A 19,152-nucleotide genomic window follows, 5' to 3' on the forward strand; every position below is an offset into this window, starting at 1 on the left:
CCAAAAGTACGAACTTACCGTGCGGCGACTATAGCCATGGCATGTAAAATTATAATTTCTTTTAAAGATTTGCATATGGATTTTGAAGGACTTTGTGCAAATGCATCACTGATTCTCTCAACACATTCATCACTAACACCTGGTCTGCTAGATCTTTTGTGAGATGCTACCAGTTTCTAGAGATATCTGTGGCAGTCTCTTAATGCATAGCATGTTCATAAGTTGACTATTAAATTGTCCTGGGTAATTTAGTAGTGTGTGGACAACTATGAGACAAGTATGGGTGACTGGTTTGTTTCAAAAAGCCATTTCACACAATGTGCACACTGTTGAACAGTTGTCATTTCACAAACAATTGACTAAGAAAAATAAAGATAGCCTCTTATGCCTATCTTCTGGTGCAAAAAATTCTTCACTGTACCCAAAACGGCTATGGCTAGCTCAGATTCCCCGCCATACATTTTCAAAATCTCCAGCGAACTTTAGAGACACACTTTTTACATAATACATTTGCACTTGGAAATAAATTTTGTAATGGCAGAATAGTTATATTTGAGTTATGAGACCAATCTTTAGTCATTTATCAGAGTATAATGTAAAATATATTTATTGTGTTCATGGTTCTTAGAAATAAAGAATATAAACTTTACGAGATATTTAGTAAATTGATTTTTTTTTTATGTGTGTGACTGTTTCTGATAGGTTTTTCAATGGTGAGTGACTCGCAAGGACCAACAGACTTTTCCACGCAGCTTGGGTTCTCAGAAGATTCAAACTCTCAAAGTAGTGAACCCAGCACAAAGCGACTGAAAACAGATTGATTCATGGACTTATGATGTGTGGAAGCATCAAGATTTCCTGAATGGGATGAACCACAGTTCCAATGTCCTTGATTGTCGAGTGTTGTCACAATGACTCGTATAATTATTAGTCAATACTTTATTGTGTTTATTCACACAAAGTTTTATGTGTGTGTGTCGAAAGTTGGAAACTTGTGTATTCTGCATGGAGGAAAAACATGTGATGAGTTCTCTACGACAGACACTCGACTTTTGGAAGTGGATGTAATTGAGATCCATAATAATACACTTTTTTATTTTGTTAAAAAAAATATGTGTGATTATATATATTTTAGTGTGTGAGAATTCACTCAGCCTGAGTGACTGTGCACTGAGAGAGAAATATATTGTGAAATATTTTTTACGGTCTTAAGCTGTGGTGGCTCATGTCACTGTAGTTGGGTTTTCAGATTACATATTTTTACATTCTGTCTAGGCAGTTGAATTTCTTCGTAGTAGGTTGGCAATTTTTCAATCTGCAAGTGTGAGTGGGAATAACTGATGAGTTTAGGATCATTAACACTTTCATCCTTTGTTGGTCATCTGTCAGAGTTGTCCAGACTGGATGCACAAGGACTTGGTTGTGATTATATGAAAATTATGTGAGATCATGGGAATTTAATCACATATATTTTGTTAAGAAGACATTTTAAGATATATGAGTGAGTTTACATTACAGAAGTAGGATTGCTAGTATTTTGCACAAAAGCTGTCAAGGGCCAAAAATTACATTTTATTAAACTTTTACGTATTTCATCTAGTGTATCACTATGGTGACAGAAAAGTATGAGTTTGTGTAGATAATATTGAATGAGATTATAAATTCAGGCATTATTGGAAAGTTTTTTTGAAGGTTCGCAGTTAACTGTAACATTTATAAACCATTCTAGCCAAGCGAGTGAATTTTCTTTAGCTGGGCTGAGTAAGATAGTTCATATGTCTTATGCACCAGGCAATGTCAGCAGGAAAGATGAATGAAGGCTGTAGTATTTTATGAAACTGTTTGTCTCATTTGAGAAACCAGTTTGTGAGAGGGCAGGGGTGGAAAGAACAGTGGTAGAATGATTATGGTTGGCAAAGAGAGAGTCACCCTGAGAAAACATATTGCACTGGCTTAGACCATTGTCTGCTCCCGTTTTCTAGGTCAGATCCGCCAAGAATCAAACCCAATTTGTTCGGATAGAACGAAATGCAAGGGAGGTATCGAGATAAAATTGTAGAAAAAGCCTTTAAATAAAAGTAATGACGAAAAGACAGAAAAAATCAACATGGTGTGTGAGACAAGAGACCCAAGACATGTGAACAGATTTGTATGTTCTGTACTGGAGGGGTTTCTTGTTTTGCAAGTTTAATTTTATACTGCTTTTGAGCATGAGCTGCCACTGGTACAAAATATTTCTAAACTTTCCTCTGTGTCAAATTTTTAAAATAATTTGGCATGTTGTAGATTGTATTTTTTTGGTTTTCATACTTAATTTCATAAATTGCTGTTAGATATTAGAATTTTATAACAATATTGTTGCTAGATTGTAGGCTTCTGAAGGCAGAGTCACTTACTACTTATTGGCTTCTGGACTGAGTTCAAGTCCTTGTAATTAATTGATGATGTACTCAACGTTTTAGCGTGCCTAGAGGCAAGATTACAGTCAAACCTCATTAATATGAATCCGCTTAGTATGAAATTCCCGTTTATGCAAAGTGCTTTCACAGCCCCAGAAAATGAAGTATGATTTCCTATGTTATTTAGTACTTTTAATATGAAATACGAAGGTGTTTTGATCCCTCAAGTTACTCTTTACATGTATAAGTAAACAGTTAATACTAATTTTACTGCTGAAGTTTAAAATAAATAATCAAGTTTTCGTAATCATCAAGTAAACAATCTTTTCTCCAAAGATATATGTATATTAAAGTGCAAAATGTTTGAAAAACAAGATTAAAAGTGTAGCTCTAGTAGTGATGTTAGTAACTAAACTAGTAAAGATGTCATTTTGTAAATTGAAACAAATAGGAAGGTACTCTATGTTGTATTTATATTAGTCATTGGAAGTGCACATGCAAAGTTTTATTGACGTGGCAACGTCTAATAAATCGATGAACGCCGGCTGCACACAAAATCCCCTATTTTTATGGACAAAAATTGCATTTTTTAACACCATAAAATCTTGGCTCTAGTTATGCCTTGTTGCAGCTATTATCAAGGGCACTTCATCATTTGCAAAGATGTTGCTCATCCCAGAAGCCAGGAAGTTTGTTGCTGTTTAAAGATATTTGTTCCTAAAGCTCAGATGGATATTAAGTTAACATGGCTTGTGAAGCAAGCCATCAGCTCATTTGTGTATATCTATTTATACTAGTACCAAATTCAATAATGCTTTTGTATCTATAATAAGTCAATTTTTTTTAAAATTATGTTTAAGGTTAATGTACACCACTTTTTCAGAGATCACCTTGTGTCCAAGTGCATTTTTAAAACACTATTCGGTGTTTCTTTTTTCTACCATGTTTTCTTTGTCAGTATTCAATATCTGATGTTATGTACATTAAAAGATTTTTAGTAATATCAATATGTTGTAGCTTAACTGAACAACTTGCATTTGTATGTCAGATTGTTTTAAGATCCACTGTTTTATTAAAATGTCATTATGTCATAAGAGACACTATATAGTTGTAAAAAAATTAGTTAAAAATTGAGCATAATTTGACTGTACTAGGATTCAAACTTTGATCACATCAGTGGGAAGAAAGTGGTCAGACTTCACAGCCAATGACTGTCACATTACTGGGTTTGGCTTGTTGCTGATTATTATGACACTTCCCCAGCAGGTCAAGCATGATTCTCATCTTGCTTGTCACAGGCACAACACTTTGCTTGGAAGAGCGAGCATAGATTGAAAGTAGTGTTTCGTAAGCTGCTGTAGGTATGATGTGCCTGTCGTATGTACTGTGTTATTTAGTCTTGTCTACTTTCATTTTATACTGGAAATAATTCTATCAAACAAGTCCATTAATATATTCCCGTTTAATAAGGTTTTTATCGATCCTTTATACTCAAAATTATTCTAAACACAATATATAAATAAGGTTAAGTTGGTCTGTAAGTGCAGATTGAAACTACTCATCATTTGCTAATAGTTACAAGGCATAAATATAGCCTATTGTATGTTTCGTGTGAATAAGTAGCATTTATTTTTAGTACAGTAGGTACTCACTTTGCCAAGACACATGCTGTATTTAAAAAAATTTAGTCATCACAATCATGTAATATTTAAACTAGAGAACATCACATTACTTAATTATTCATGACATATAATAAGTATTACAATCAATTGTATTATCTATAACTTCTAAAAACAGCAAAAAAAAATTAAAATTTGCTTTATGCAAGAAATGATGTGATGAATGAAGGTTTACATAAAAGGAAATTATAATATGCATTTTTGCATAAAGTTTTATTCATTAAAAAATTATATTTCACAAATAGGAAACCTTAAAAAATATGGAATAAATACTTTTTAACTAACATAGTAAAGTTAATTATGAAATCTTCAAATAATGTTTACAATGAACAGTTAACAAAAATATTTATGAAGGGTTGAAAAAAAAATACAAAGCAGCAATGGTGGCAAGTTGCTTCACCATATCTCGAAATAAACTAGGAAATATAAGTTTGTAACACAAAAATAAAAATATATTTTTGAATGGTATTTTCAAATTCATTCACAAAACTTTACTTTCTAAAGCATGGCACACACTTTCTTTAAAATAAGTTGTAAGCATTTGCACTACATCCCACCGATTTTTCTCTAAACTTGTACATGAAACCAGGTTTTCAGCATACTTCAACATCTCTTTCATGAACCTGAAAGAAAAAGAAGACATGAAATATGTGTGCAGCCACCACAGTTCAAATTAACTAGAGACCATTGTGTTATTCATATTGTATTCACAGGAGCATTGCAAAGTCTTTTGATTACATGAAGACTCCCTTACCTCCCTCCGAAACATTAGCTCAATACTAGTTTAATCTGAGCTTTGAGTACAATAATTTTTTTTAGAAATTATTTGGCATTACTTAATTTGAGAAAACTTTACTCGCATAGTCAACTGTATTCTGGAGGTAGAGAAAAATGTTGCCCCATATGTACACTGCCTTAATGTTCCCTCGCTACCAGCTTATGACTAGATAAATACCCTTCTTAAAACTAATAGTCTCAATACATAACAGGTTCTCTTCCCTCTTAGAAAGTTACAAAATCAAGACGTTTCGTGAGGTGGGGTGGAAATGATCTCTTGTGGACACAAATTCAAGGGTCCCATATTCATTGTCTATATTTTTTCTGGTTTCAAGGAACTGCAGAACCATTATTACTTCGTCACACAGGGTAATTACGAACAGTTTTTGTTCATGTGTTTTGTCCCTTTGGGAATTATGCATAACAGAATCAAGGGTAAGAATCATATTGATAAAATAGGGGCAGGTCGCTCCAAGGACATTCCAAAAAGTGGAAGATACTCTGGACAAATGTCTTAGGGTTCAAAGTGCTAACTGACATAGTGAATATTTTCTCCCATAGCATCACCACAAATACAGTTACTTCATGAAGCCCTGTGTAAAAGTTAGCCACAACTCGCTTGAAACAACACACATATGGGGAGGTCCTCACTAATATGATGTTTTGCAGTGCCTTGGAGATGCACAAGAAAAGAAGTCCCCAAAGCAAAAGAGGAAATAAGAAGAAAGATAAATAAGTGTAAAACCCCAAAAAAGAAGGTGAGGCAACATGAAGTGAAAGTGAAGTGAAAGAAACAATCTGCTTGATGAACTTTCGGATGAAAACTGCGATCTAGAGGACTTCATTCATGAAATGGAGGCTGGAGAGGTTGAGGGAAGAACTTACTTAGAGCCATCAATTAATGGTATTTTACAATCCACGTTTATTCTTGTTGACCTTGTGGGAGGAAAAAGATATTAAAAAAATGTTTATGTTTGTCAAGTAGATGAAGTCTTTGATGAAAAGTGTTGATAGAAACCAAACTAAATTTATTTTAATGAAGAACGACAAATTCACCATCACTAAAAGCTAGGTGAACGCTACTCTGCTGTCTCCAACATACGAAAATGCAGTAAGAAAATCTGTGCACAAGTTTAGTGGCAGCGTGAATGTGAAAGAGAAGTAAAAATTAGAAGCATTTTGATTAATTCCACAAATTTTCAGTAATTTGCTTCTTTATTTTACCCTCTTTTCTCGCATAATCGTCGCACATTTTATGCCAAAATAATGTTTGTAAAGTAGGGGTGTGACCATTGTGGGAGAAAAACTTTTTGTGTTAGTTTTTTTTTCCCACAACAACAAAACATTTTGCAAGGAAAGTAGTAGAACCTCGCTACTACGAGAGCTGACAATGGCGGGAAAAATCCTTGTAACGAATACTCGTAATAACAGAATACATAAAATTAAAGTTACATTACTGAACCATCCAAACAGTCTTAATTTCACATCGTAACTTGAAAACGGTGCACTTAAGTGAAAAAACGGCATTGAATAAAAGTTAAAGCAAATTAAATTAAGAAGAGAAAGTGTATCTTTGGATTTTTTTGTATCTACAATGATTTTTGATTTAAACGCGAATGAAATGGCCTGACTCATGACCGAGCTCCAGTCCGTCTCAGTTCAACGTCACTGCGAGGAGGTATGTGAAGCGGGGAAAAAAATAAGAGTGTGAGAAGAAGGTCTGGTCTATTTTTAGATATCCCCCTCCACGGAAAGCCAGAGCAGGCAGCATATACAGTAACTGGTGTGGGTGGGGAAAGGCAACTGGTCACTGTGAAGCGAGAGCGCTAACAAAAGTAAGAGAGAGCGCATGTTGTTTGTCACCAGACCCGCCCATATTCTTCCTCTCCTCTCCCCGCTCCATCGAGCTGTTAGCAATGCAGTCCGTCGGGCGCCTGCGGCCTGCGTAGCCACGTACCAGGCACTCTCTCGTAACAGCCCGTGTTCACATTGTACTGCAACATGTTTGTTTTGACAGTTTAATTATTATTATTATTTACGATTTATTTTATTTTTGTTTGCTCTATGTATAATATTATTTATTTTCAGAAACGGCAATATTTGGTTATGTATGTCTATGAAAAAGTGATTCTTTGGATTTTTACCGGACTATTTGAACGAGGTATTGTTGATACCCCTCTAAGGACTAATGGACTTGAAAACTGTAAACGGTAAAATTAACGCCGTAATTTTATAATGTAAATTATTATTTTAATATTTATGTATTTAAATTTTAAGTGAAATTTTGTTATCCGCGCAATTGTTGCGTTCGGAGTTTACGTTTTCGGTAAGAAATTATGTACCTGAAACGGTCATTTTGGCCAATCACGGGCCACCATTTAAAAGTGAGTCTTACTGGTTATTTTGAGGAAACTAGTAAGAAAGAGAGTTCTACAATGGCCAGCTGAATGAGCGGCAACTTCGTGACGTCGGCGATTTTAAATCCTGAAAATTAGCTATCTAGCATCAGGCATCCCGGATAGTGGATGATAATTATGAACCATTAGGGAGTTCAGAACATTTAAATAGGATTTATCTAAAAAGATAAATATTATAGGAGTGATTAACGTGAGTAACAAAAGTGCCCAGATTTTTTGTGCCCTAATCTGCACGAATCACGAAACTCCCGTTTTTACGTCACATCGTCGCCGAAACTTATTATAAACATTGATTTCACGAATTAAATTGACTTTATAGATAATCTAAATAATGCTTGGACATAAATTTTACGAATTTACACATTAACTAACAGACTCAGTGGTCCTACAGATGAGAGGCTCTGAGCTCTGCCGATGAACTATTTGAACCTATCTAGCCGAGGTAAAAATTGATTTAAGTTCCCTAAAAACATTAATTAAAAACTGTGTAGTGTCAACGAACCCGAATTAAGACTTTTGAAAATATTTAAATGTGCGCAACATAACTCCTGGTAATTGAACCTTTATTGAATTACTATGATGTCACCGTTAAATTAGGTTGTTGTTTTGGATATGAATAATAATTAAATATATTAATAAGATTGAATTTTTGAAATAGTTTTACATTGGAATAAAATAATTCTATATTTATTTTTTTTTCAAAGTGTTGTGTTGTGTTATTTGTAATTTTACCCACTCCAGTGTATATTTATGTATGTTCCAAATCAATCAAATAACACCTAACTGTGACTTACCTTATACCGACATTACCAGTGAAGAGTCACACAATTAAGAAATTTAATTTATTACACAGTTTTATTCAGCCCAACGTTTTAGTGTGTGTGTGGGGCCTAAACTACTAGAAAGTTCCCGCACATACCTATTTGACAACCCAAGTGGGGCTTTTAAGCTTCAAAAGTTCCCTCACATATTTATTTGGAGCCCATACGGTGGGGCCGATTTTGAGGTTAAGGGACACCTCAACATTTTTTGTGTAAATTCTGTACCAGCCAAGTACTGAGTGCAAGTGCACTATTTGTGTAAAATATTATCTGGTCGATTGTTTCATTGCACATCACTATGGCAGATGAACAAAACAAATACTTTCTTAGAGAAAGATCACGAAGTGTAGGCGAGGAGTATGCTACTGGACAAACCTCAAGCAGTGAGTCGAATCCTTCATCATCTGCAGGGAATTCGCCTGTAGTCACCTGTGAGGAAAGGTTAGGGCGGCCCACATCTCCCCTAATCATGGAGCAGGAAAACTTAAGTGACACTGTCATTCACACAGCTGCACCCCAGGACAGTACTCCTACTCCACCGCCAGTGACACTTGAAGCACTGATGCAAATCTTGCTGCAGACAAATGCTCAGATGAAGCAGACCGACTCTAAATTGGAACAAAACAACACCGTTCTCAGTGAGAAACTGGAGCAGAACAGTACTGCCATGGAGCAAAACAACACTGCTCTCACTGAAAAATTAGAGCAAAATAACATTAATCTTACTGCTAAGTTAGATCAAACCAGTGACAGCATCAGGAATCTCGAGCATAGCATCGAGGTTAGACTCGCACAACAACACGAGGAGATCCAACAGATAGCCGAACAGGTCTCCCAGTACAACCGCAGGGTAGATGGGTTGGCGTCCCATGTCACTTCCCTAAGAAACATGATGGCCAACGAGCATCGAGGGCAGGCCAATGCCAGGGAAGAGGTGCGCGAGCACATCCAGCACCTGGAGAGTAGGCTTGGTGACATCGAGGTGGCCACAGCTACGCTGAGGGACAGGTTTGAAAATCTGTCTGTTCAACCGAGCCCTACAGCTGGATCAGCTGGTAGTATAGGCCAGGCCCAGGCAAGCGAGTGCCATGGACCCGCTGTTCCCACACTGCCCACCGCAGGCAAACGACAGGGCGGCACCGAGTGCTACACTGAGCACCAGCCCCAGGAACCGTCACGTGTCACACCCATCACTCATCGGCCAAGTAGCAGGACGTTTGTAAACACGTCGAGTATGGACCCTGCTACTCTGATCCACCACCCGGCCAAGCATTGGGCAGAGGCCATGCCCACGTTTTCAGGAAGGGTTACCGAGAACCCTATACGGTTCCTGAAACGTTTTGAGGAATATGCGGCCACGTTCAATCTCAGCGAGGCTGAGGTACTAAAGTGCCTCAACAGTGCGTTGAAAGGGCAGGCTTTCTACTGGTGGGAAATGCTGAGTGCAACCACCAGTAGCTACAATCACTTCCAGGCCATGTTCCGCCAGCAGTATTGGAGTCTGCGGATTCAGAGCAATCTGCGTGCCCAGCTCCATACTGAGAGGTATGACCCCAGGAAGGGCACAACGCTGGAAGCCCACCTCTCAACAATGTTTGAAAAAACTAGATACCTCGACTTGCCCATGACGGACGAGGAGTTCGTAGCGGCAATACTCACTCAGTTGCCGCTGCGCTACCAAAAGCAGTTGTCCGGCCTGACGTACCGAGACGTCACAGAGTTCAGGGAGAGGCTCCTGAACTACGACAAGCTGGAGAAAATGGACAGGACGCCAGCACCTAAGGAGGACCACGAGAGGGTGCCTCAGCAAAACCGCCAGCCACCCCTGAATAATTACTGGCAAAACAGGGACAACAAGCCAAGGGACAACCGTCAAGCAGCTGTCCACACTATGACGTGGCAACCCAAGGGCAGAGAGCAAAGCTCGTATGGCCGTTACGCTGCGAGCCAACGCAAAGGCCCCTACAACAAGAGGAAGACATGGTGGTCAAACGCGAGGAACTACCATAGTGATGAAGAGATGTACCAGCGCAAGAGGAAGGACGACCGCAACGACAACCGCCGTCGCTCCTACTCGCCTGAAGTACGGCTTCCCAGGGAGTCCCGTGACCGACGCCCAAGATCCTCGTCTGAAGACGAGAGAGAGTACGCGAGGAAGTACCGCAAGACGGAAGAACCTCGATACCAGGGCCGGCACGAAGAAACCCGAATGCCACCCCACCATTATTCCCCCCAGACGACAGAGAATCATGGCGGCAATGCCCAGAATAGCCAGTTCTCTGGAAACAAACGCTACCAGAACGCAACGTTTCCGCCACCATTTCAGGCGCAGCATCCAGGACATCAAGCTGCATACTACCAGAGAGGGGAAGTGAACCCGGTAGCAGCCGAGTTCAAGGCTGCAGTGTCCAGCGTCGCAGGACCCAGTAATTGGAACCACAACGAACAACAACAACGTGTTCCAGGTGGACGTGCCAACCAGGGCACGTTAAACTAGAACGGGTTTCAGTTGGATCGCCCCGAACAGAAACCCACTATTCAGGCTCAGGGGTACATAACGATAAATCTCCAATCTACAGCTGCATCAGTTACGATAAATTTATATGCACTGTTATGCTAAGAGAAAGTGAAAGAGACTTTCTCTATAATGAAAAATGATGAAAACAGGGTTCATCAAGTTTGTACAGTTTGTCCACATGTGACATTAAAAATTGAAGAATGCAATGTGGATGCATTAATTGACAGTGGCGCTGAAGTCACGTGTATCAGTGAGGAGTTGGTGAACTACCTCGAGCATCAGGGCATCATACTACCCAAGATACCAGTACCAGCACTCAAGATAATTGGAGTGACATCAAGGGCAAGCCCTATTGTAAACAGACAGGTACTGATAACAGTACACGGCCTAGGCAGACCGAAAGACATGACTGCACTAGTTGTGAAAGGCCTAGCAAAACCGCTAATAATAGGCACCGACTTTCTATCACAATTTGGTGTAGTGATAGATTTTAAACTATGTAAAATTCATTCAAATGACTGTGAAACTCCAGTCACACTCACAGGCAAGTGGCATGTGAGGGAAAGTTTTGTGGGAATATTGTACAGTGAACCTATGCACAGGCACATATACAATGCACAAGCAAGTGAGCAACTTCAGGCATCACTTGAAGACATAAGACAGTCACTACAGGAGGTGAAGAGTGTATCACCCAGTCAGCTGCAACAACTGTTTGGTGTACTGGCCAATTTTCAGTCAGTATTTTCTGACAAGCCAGGCAGAAACAGATTCTACCAAGCGAAAATTAAAATTAATGAGGAGGCACCGTACCACCGCAAATGCTATCCCATTCCGGTGAAGTACGTTCAGGAAGCCACAGCCTACCTACAACTTATGATTGATTGGAATGTAATCAGGAGAGAAGCAAGCCCCTATGCTAACCCCATTGTTTGTGTGAGTAAACGAGACGGGACAGTAAGACTGTGTCTCGATGCTAGGGAGCTCAACAAAATTACAGTCAAGGACAGGGAAAGTCCCATACAAATGGCAGAAATTTTAAGATTGTATCAAGGTGTGAAGTACCTCACAACCATGGATCTGTCGTCAGGCTATTGGCAGATACCATTAGAACCTAATTCCTGCCAATATACATCATTTCTGTTCAGGAATCAACAGTATGTATTTACAGTTATGCCATTTGGACTGTGTAACGCAGTGGCTGACTTTACGAGATGTCTAGACGCAACCTTAGGACCCGAGTGTCAGGGATTTGCAAGAGCGTATGTCGATGACATATTAATAACATCATCAAATTTTGAAGAGCACATGCAGCATGTTGCCACTGTATTGCACAAACTGCAAGAGGCAGGCATGACTGTGAAAATTAGAAAATCTGTATTCTGCAGGGAGGAATTACCCTTTCTAGGACACATCCTCACACCTGAAGGCATTAAGACAGCCCCAGACAAGCTGCAGAACATTCAGGAGTTTCCTACACCGAGGAACGTGAAACAGCTGAGAGCGTTTCTTGGAGTAATTGGTTTTTACAGGATATACTCCAACCAAGTTGCACAGTGTGCAGTTCCGCTGTTCAGCCTATTGAAGAAGGGTCAGGCATGGATGTGGAGTGAAGAGCACGAGCAAGCCTTCCTCAGCCTGAAAAACTTGTTCCTGACTGAACACGTCATCTACCATCCAACCCAAGGGAAGGAATTTCTGTTATACACAGATGCCTCTGACACAGCCCTAGGATGTAAGCTTGCACAGGAGGAAAATGGAGTTGAAAAGACTGTAGCAATGGCTAGTCGTACTCTCAACAAAGCGGAGAGAAATTACACTGTTACAGAGCGAGAGGCTCTGGCCATTATATGGGCACTCCAGAAGTACAGGGATCTGCTACTTGGAGAAACAGTGAAATTGTTAACAGATCACCAGGCGTTAACATGCCTTAAGGCAGGCAAGTTATTTGGTAGCCGCCTTACGAGATGGTTTTTGCTACTGCAGGAATATGATATTCAGATACATCATATCAAGGGATCTGCCAACACCACTGCAGATTACCTAAGTCGCCTGCATGAACTACAAGAAAGTTCACCATCTACATCAAAACGACAGAAGGAATTTTTAGTGGCACCAGTATCCACAGAGATATTTAAAACCAACCCTAAACTCCGAGATATCCTGAAGGATATAAAATGTAAACAACAGGCAGATGAGTACTGCAAAAACACTATCAACCAGCTGCAGAAGCAGTCAGCTGATAATAAAATTCACCAGCATTTTTGTTTGTCAGCAGAAAATGTTTTGTTTGCCCAGTCAAGGAAGAGAGGCATTTTCGAAGATCACTGGAAACCAGTGATACCAGCTGATTTGAGGCAACCAATCACCTGGGAACTACATGTAGCCTTGGGACATGTAGGGAGCAAGAAGCTCATTGAAGCATTAAAGAGGCAAGTGTATTGGCCTAACATGTCACGCTATGTAAGTAAGGTCACAAGTGCCTGTGACCTATGTCAGAAGGTGAAACCACCTGGACAACACCTGCATGGAGAATTGCAGCCAATCATTCCAACAGCACCATTGAAATTATTATCAGTTGATTTATTTGGCCCCCTACCACAGTCAAAGGGAGGTGTTAAGTATGTTTTTGTGATGCAAGATGTTTTCACAAAATTCACCAAATTATATGCAATTGTGAACCCAACTGCAAAAGCAGTTATGCAAAAATTAAAAACTTTCGTTGAAGAAATTGGTTTACCTAAAGTGGTATTGTCAGACAGAGGTACCCAGTTTACCAGTGATTTGTGGCAAACAGGAGTCAGGAAATTAGGTGCAATACCTACAACTATCAGTGTACGACATCCACAAAGTAACCCTGTGGAAAGACTCATGAAGTCAATAGGGAGTCTTTTACGTACGCTATGCCATAACTCGCAGCAATCATGGCGAGATAAGTTGCCATATGTAGAGTGCGTTATTAACCATACTGTACATGGTTCTATTGGAGTTACCCCTGGAGAAGCCATGAGCCTGAATAGATCGGTGGCGATCAACCCGAAATATTTACCCCGATGTGAACACACCCCTAATGAAGAGGAAAAACTACCTACAGGAGAAGAGGTAGAAGCTCTAGTGAAGAGGAAGTTGACAGCAGAAGCTGACATCAGACGCAAGAGGAAACCAGCATCAAAATTAGCAAAATTTAAAATTGGAGACCAGGTACTGAAGAAAACAACTCCGGTAAGCAAGGCCTGGGAACATGTAACCAAGAAATTGTTTTTGTTATTTGAAGGTCCTTATGTCATCACAGACATAGTACAAGAGAATTGCTATGCACTAGCAGAGCCAGCAACAGGCCGACCAGTAGGCCGTTATAATATAACGCAGTTAAGGGAATACAAGAGCCCTACTACTATGTAAGCAGTACCGACCTAAGCTGTGAATGCCTCGTGATGATACAAGGTTTAGTACCATAAACAGCTGAGAGCAGTCTAAGTGTAAGTTTCAGACCAGGGATCTGAACTGTGCAGAGGAGTAAGTGTATGTCACTGTGATTATGTGATCTAGTACGCCATGTGAGGCGTAGTGCAGCCACTGTAATTTGTAATGTTAAGCGGAGGTGTAATTCCCGCTTGTTTCTGTGTAAAGGTGAAGTAAAATGCCACCTATGCAGATATTTACCCTGTGGTTATGCGGAAGTGTAATTCCCGTTATATTGCTGTATTTGAGGTGAAGTGAAATGCCACCCATACAGATGTTATTGTAGCCTGTGAAGCTACCAGTGTACAATGTGTATTGTATTTATGTATCAGTTGGCTTGCACAATTCCTCGTATGAGTATGAACTCAAATGTCACGAAGACATATATATACAACGCTAGACTAGCCTATACCTATGTGAAGCTGTATGTACTGTGTACTAACAAACGAGAAGAAATTAAGCTTATTTAGTGTCGATGTAACTATGTGGTATGATACCCCATCCTGCTGTGTAAACATAAGTAAACACTGGCATGCAAAGCATCTCTAAAAGCACATAACCCTTCGCAACTACAAGCAGAATAATATAATGCAGGTTACCTTGATTTATTGATGATGCTGAGTAATCCAATAGGCGTCGTTATGTTGATGATGAAAAATAGAAGATCACTGAATTTTCTAATATTTATAGAAGAACTCACTAAGATTTTAAAACTTCACTATTTTTTTTACCATTTCTGGGATGAATTTAGGGAAAAGAATGATCTTTAGGATTGCATTCTAACCAGAATGCAGATTAGAAAAGTATGCACTCATTTCGCATACAAATCCAATCAGATTTAGCTGAAACTTTTAGTTTATTAAACTTTGGATGTCAAGGCATTGATATTCTATGAAATGAAAACACTGAAATTTGGAATCGATGATTTTTAAGGATTTATTGGGAGAAGCCCCTATACAAGAAAATTACGTCGTCTCAACACTATTCACTCGCAGCACTGTCATAGTTGTTGAGTAGTATTCTTCGAATGATGTGAAGAATAGCGAAGCATGTGGATCTGAAAAACTCAGGATCTAAGCCCTTTGTCGCGAGAAGTGAATGTACTCCGGCAAACAAGTGTCCACAAGCAACTTCGCCTAACAGAAGTTTTAAAATTAAAAAAAAGCAAGAAAGTTTTTCTTAAAAAGAAATGAAAAAAATATTGAACATGTGATACCATATGTTGAAAGCTATCCTGATACAGCATGTTTGTGAAACAGCTGATTGGTAAAAGGAACCTTAGCTACACTGAAGCCAGGAGCCTCAGTAGGTTACAAGACTCATGTTACTGATAGTAACCAAGATGAAATGAAATGTGAACATTATTCAACCCAGCGAGACCGCTACGGGATGAAAACAACAGTAATGAAAGATGAGAAGAGGAAGATAAAGCCTCTACAGCTGTTGAGCTGAGCACAGCAGACTGAAATTGAAAAGTTACTAAGTTGGTAATTGTATAAACCAACGACTTCTCTGTATAGGAGAAGAAAATGGAAACAATGTGTAAAGACACTATGAAATTTTGATTGTACAACCTGTAAACATAATGGAATGTTAATGGTATGTTATGTAAATGTTATTATATACCTAATTATATATAAATGTTATATTTTATGATCAATTGCTAGTATGTACTATGTAAACATAACAATGAACTATTAATTGTCAGTATGTACATGATCTGATATATATTCTTGGATGAAATGTTAACAAGTGTGATGAAATGCAAATGTAAATAGCAAGCTAAAGATGCTATAGTTAAATGCAAATATTTTTAATAATGAAATGTAAACATGTAAGTTACAAACATTGAGTAATGAATATAAATTATGTTAGCTATCAATAAGTTATTATGAAAAGCAAAACATGTGATGTTTAATATTCAATAATGATATGCTATAATGATATGTTTTTGTGAAATGTATGAAATCTCATGAAATGAGAACACAAACAAGCAAATGCACTTTGATGCATATTAATCGAGTACAAACTAACAATGTGATATGTTAGTAGCAAGCAAAGTACTAATATTGAATTTATTGTTTATTGATAACCATGCATTGTTATGCAAGAATTGAGATTTAATAATTAATGGTATTTATTTATTTTTTTTCTCTAACAATGATGTTAATAATGTGAATGTTATATGTTAAGCTAGGAATTTTAAGGTTAATTTAAGATATTTTTGTTTTAACGTTGACGTCATAGTGTTCCGCGACAAGTACACAAGTTGTATTGCCTGCAGACACTTGTATTTGCAAGAGTACAAGTACGCACATAGTGATTAAGTTATCGATTAAGACCCGGACACCTATACTTAAGTCAGGTGCGAAGGTTACACCAGAGTGAGCTAGACATAGTGCGGTTCGCAACGATTGTGTACCTAACAGTGAGGGGAATAGACGAGTGCTTCCTTGTGGGAAGTGGTGACCTCGCCCCACGCAATCAGCACCGCAGACGCCACGACGCCGTCTCGCGCGTAGTCGTGAGGCAGGGCGGCTGGATGCTGCCTCATCAGCAGTTGATGACGTCAGCTGCAGTGCCAGATGCCGTGCTGTCTGGTACAGCATCATCGCCTCACGCCAGACCCCGTCGACGCGCGGTGAACCAGGCCAGGTTTGTTGGTCGTTTTGAGGACAGGCGCCGTCTCGACGCCGCTGTCCGCTGCAGGAAGGAGGAGTCGCAGCAAGGATGCAGTCATCACCGCAGGTGGACGTTGACCCACTGCCGTGACGTGACCTGGAGAACGTCCTATTGTTGACTCACGTGTACATTGCACCCCTTCGAATCCCTTTAGTGAATCATACTCACAGTAAGTAAGTCCTCCCGAGTCTTTCTCAACAGGAGCGGCTCAAGGCAGAATCAGTCGGAGAGCAGCAGCAGTTCCAGCCTTCGAAGATTTTGCACCGCAAAATCCGTGAACTTCTTCGCGCAGGTCTGTTAGCAGCGACGACCCGATAACAAGTGTTTAAAAAGGCGCGATTTTCAGGCGCGCAACGGTAAAAAACGAATCGAGGAGGAGAGGTAGTCTCTCTCAAGTTGTTTTTTTTGTTTGTCGTTTGGTGCGCGCGTTGCTAGGCAACGAAGAGTGTTGTGTATTGTGCGACGGAGAAAGGGAAGTGCCAATCACATTGCACCGTTTTGAACAGGTCAAAGAGCACTGTTCAATGTAATTGACAAGGGCGGCAAAATCTGTACTGCAACATGTTTGTTTTGACAGTTTAATTATTATTATTATTTACGATTTATTTTATTTTTGTTTGCTCTATGTATAATATTATTTATTTTCAGAAACGGCAATATTTGGTTATGTATGTCTATGAAAAAGTGATTCTTTGGATTTTTACCGGACTATTTGAACGAGGTATTGTTGATACCCCTCTAAGGACTAATGGACTTGAAAACTGTAAACGGTAAAATTAACGCCGTAATTTTATAATGTAAATTATTATTTTAATATTTATGTATTTAAATTTTAAGTGAAATTTTGTTATCCGCGCAATTGTTGCGTTCGGAGTTTACGTTTTCGGTAAGAAATTATGTACCTGAAACGGTCCTTTTGGCCAATCACGGGCCACCATTTAAAAGTGAGTCTTACTGGTTATTTTGAGGAAACTAGTAAGAAAGAGAGTTCTACAATGGCCAGCTGAATGAGCGGCAACTTCGTGACGTCGGCGATTTTAAATCCTGAAAATTAGCTATCTAGCATCAGGCATCCCGGATAGTGGATGATAATTATGAACCATTAGGGAGTTCAGAACATTTAAATAGGATTTATCTAAAAAGATAAATATTATAGGAGTGATTAACGTGAGTAACAAAAGTGCCCAGATTTTTTGTGCCCTAATCTGCACGAATCACGAAACTCCCGTTTTTACGTCACATCGTCGCCGAAACTTATTATAAACATTGATTTCACGAATTAAATTGACTTTATAGATAATCTAAATAATGCTTGGACATAAATTTTACGAATTTACACATTAACTAACAGACTCAGTGGTCCTACAGATGAGAGGCTCTGAGCTCTGCCGATGAACTATTTGAACCTATCTAGCCGAGGTAAAAATTGATTTAAGTTCCCTAAAAACATTAATTAAAAACTGTGTAGTGTCAACGAACCCGAATTAAGACTTTTGAAAATATTTAAATGTGCGCAACATAACTCCTGGTAATTGAACCTTTATTGAATTACTATGATGTCACCGTTAAATTAGGTTGTTGTTTTGGATATGAATAATAATTAAATATATTAATAAGATTGAATTTTTGAAATAGTTTTACATTGGAATAAAATAATTCTATATTTATTTTTTTTTCAAAGTGTTGTGTTGTGTTATTTGTAATTTTACCCACTCCAGTGTATATTTATGTATGTTCCAAATCAATCAAATAACACCTAACTGTGACTTACCTTATACCGACATTACCAGTGAAGAGTCACACAATTAAGAAATTTAATTTATTACACAGTTTTATTCAGCCCAACGTTTTAGTGTGTGTGTGGGGCCTAAACTACTAGAAAGTTCCCGCACATACCTATTTGACAACCCAAGTGGGGCTTTTAAGCTTCAAAAGTTCCCTCACAACATCATGAACGTTTTTTTTTCTTTCAACTAGCTGTTTTTTTTCTTGTTTGAAGATGCGATGTAACTTACTCGTACTTACGGAAGGGCTAGCATGGAGGCACTCGTAATAACCAGGTTAATTTAGTATGATTTAAGTAGTCAAACTGACGATGCATTACAAAACTGTAAATACAACGAAGGTCTCGTATTATTTTGTGCTTGTAATAACGAGATTCCACTGTACGTTCAATTAAAAAGCATAGAATACAAAGGCATGTCAAACAGTATAATTAACTATTAATTTAACAACTTGTTAACAAAACTCTTTAATAATGCATCTGCTGTCATTCACATGTCATTTTTCCATTGCAACCTGGAAGAGAGAAATCAAAACTTTTAAAATAACGCAATATGTAGTTAAAATCAAACGATATACCGGTAAATTAAATAATTTAACTTACCAGAATTACTCTGC

At 38.6% G+C, this 19,152-nt stretch overlaps 2 protein-coding genes across 8 annotated transcripts in view; one reads left to right on the top strand and one right to left on the bottom strand.

Annotated features, from left to right (window-relative positions):
• Nucleotides 1-3,406, top strand: part of LOC134532907 (B-cell CLL/lymphoma 7 protein family member B) — a 19,622-nt gene extending 16,216 nt beyond the window's left edge. The window contains exon 4 of the mRNA XM_063369957.1: nucleotides 703-3,406. Coding sequence (XP_063226027.1) covers nucleotides 703-821 — 119 coding nt within the window. The 3' untranslated portion in view covers nucleotides 822-3,406. The remainder of the gene's footprint in view (nucleotides 1-702) is intronic.
• LOC134532899 (endoplasmic reticulum membrane-associated RNA degradation protein-like) overlaps nucleotides 3,400-19,152 on the bottom strand; it is a 24,984-nt gene continuing 9,231 nt past the window's right edge. For 5 of the 7 annotated variants that reach the window (XM_063369939.1, XM_063369944.1, XM_063369938.1 and 2 more), the window contains one exon: nucleotides 3,400-4,701. In XM_063369939.1, the coding sequence (XP_063226009.1) occupies nucleotides 4,560-4,701 (142 nt within the window). In that variant the 3' untranslated portion in view covers nucleotides 3,400-4,559. The remainder of the gene's footprint in view (nucleotides 4,702-19,152) is intronic. The other 2 variants (XM_063369945.1, XM_063369943.1) reach the window with 2 other exon arrangements.

The sequence above is a fragment of the Bacillus rossius genome, chromosome 6 (genome assembly GCF_032445375.1).
Source record: "Bacillus rossius redtenbacheri isolate Brsri chromosome 6, Brsri_v3, whole genome shotgun sequence".
Lineage (NCBI taxonomy): Eukaryota > Metazoa > Arthropoda > Insecta > Phasmatodea > Bacillidae > Bacillus > Bacillus rossius.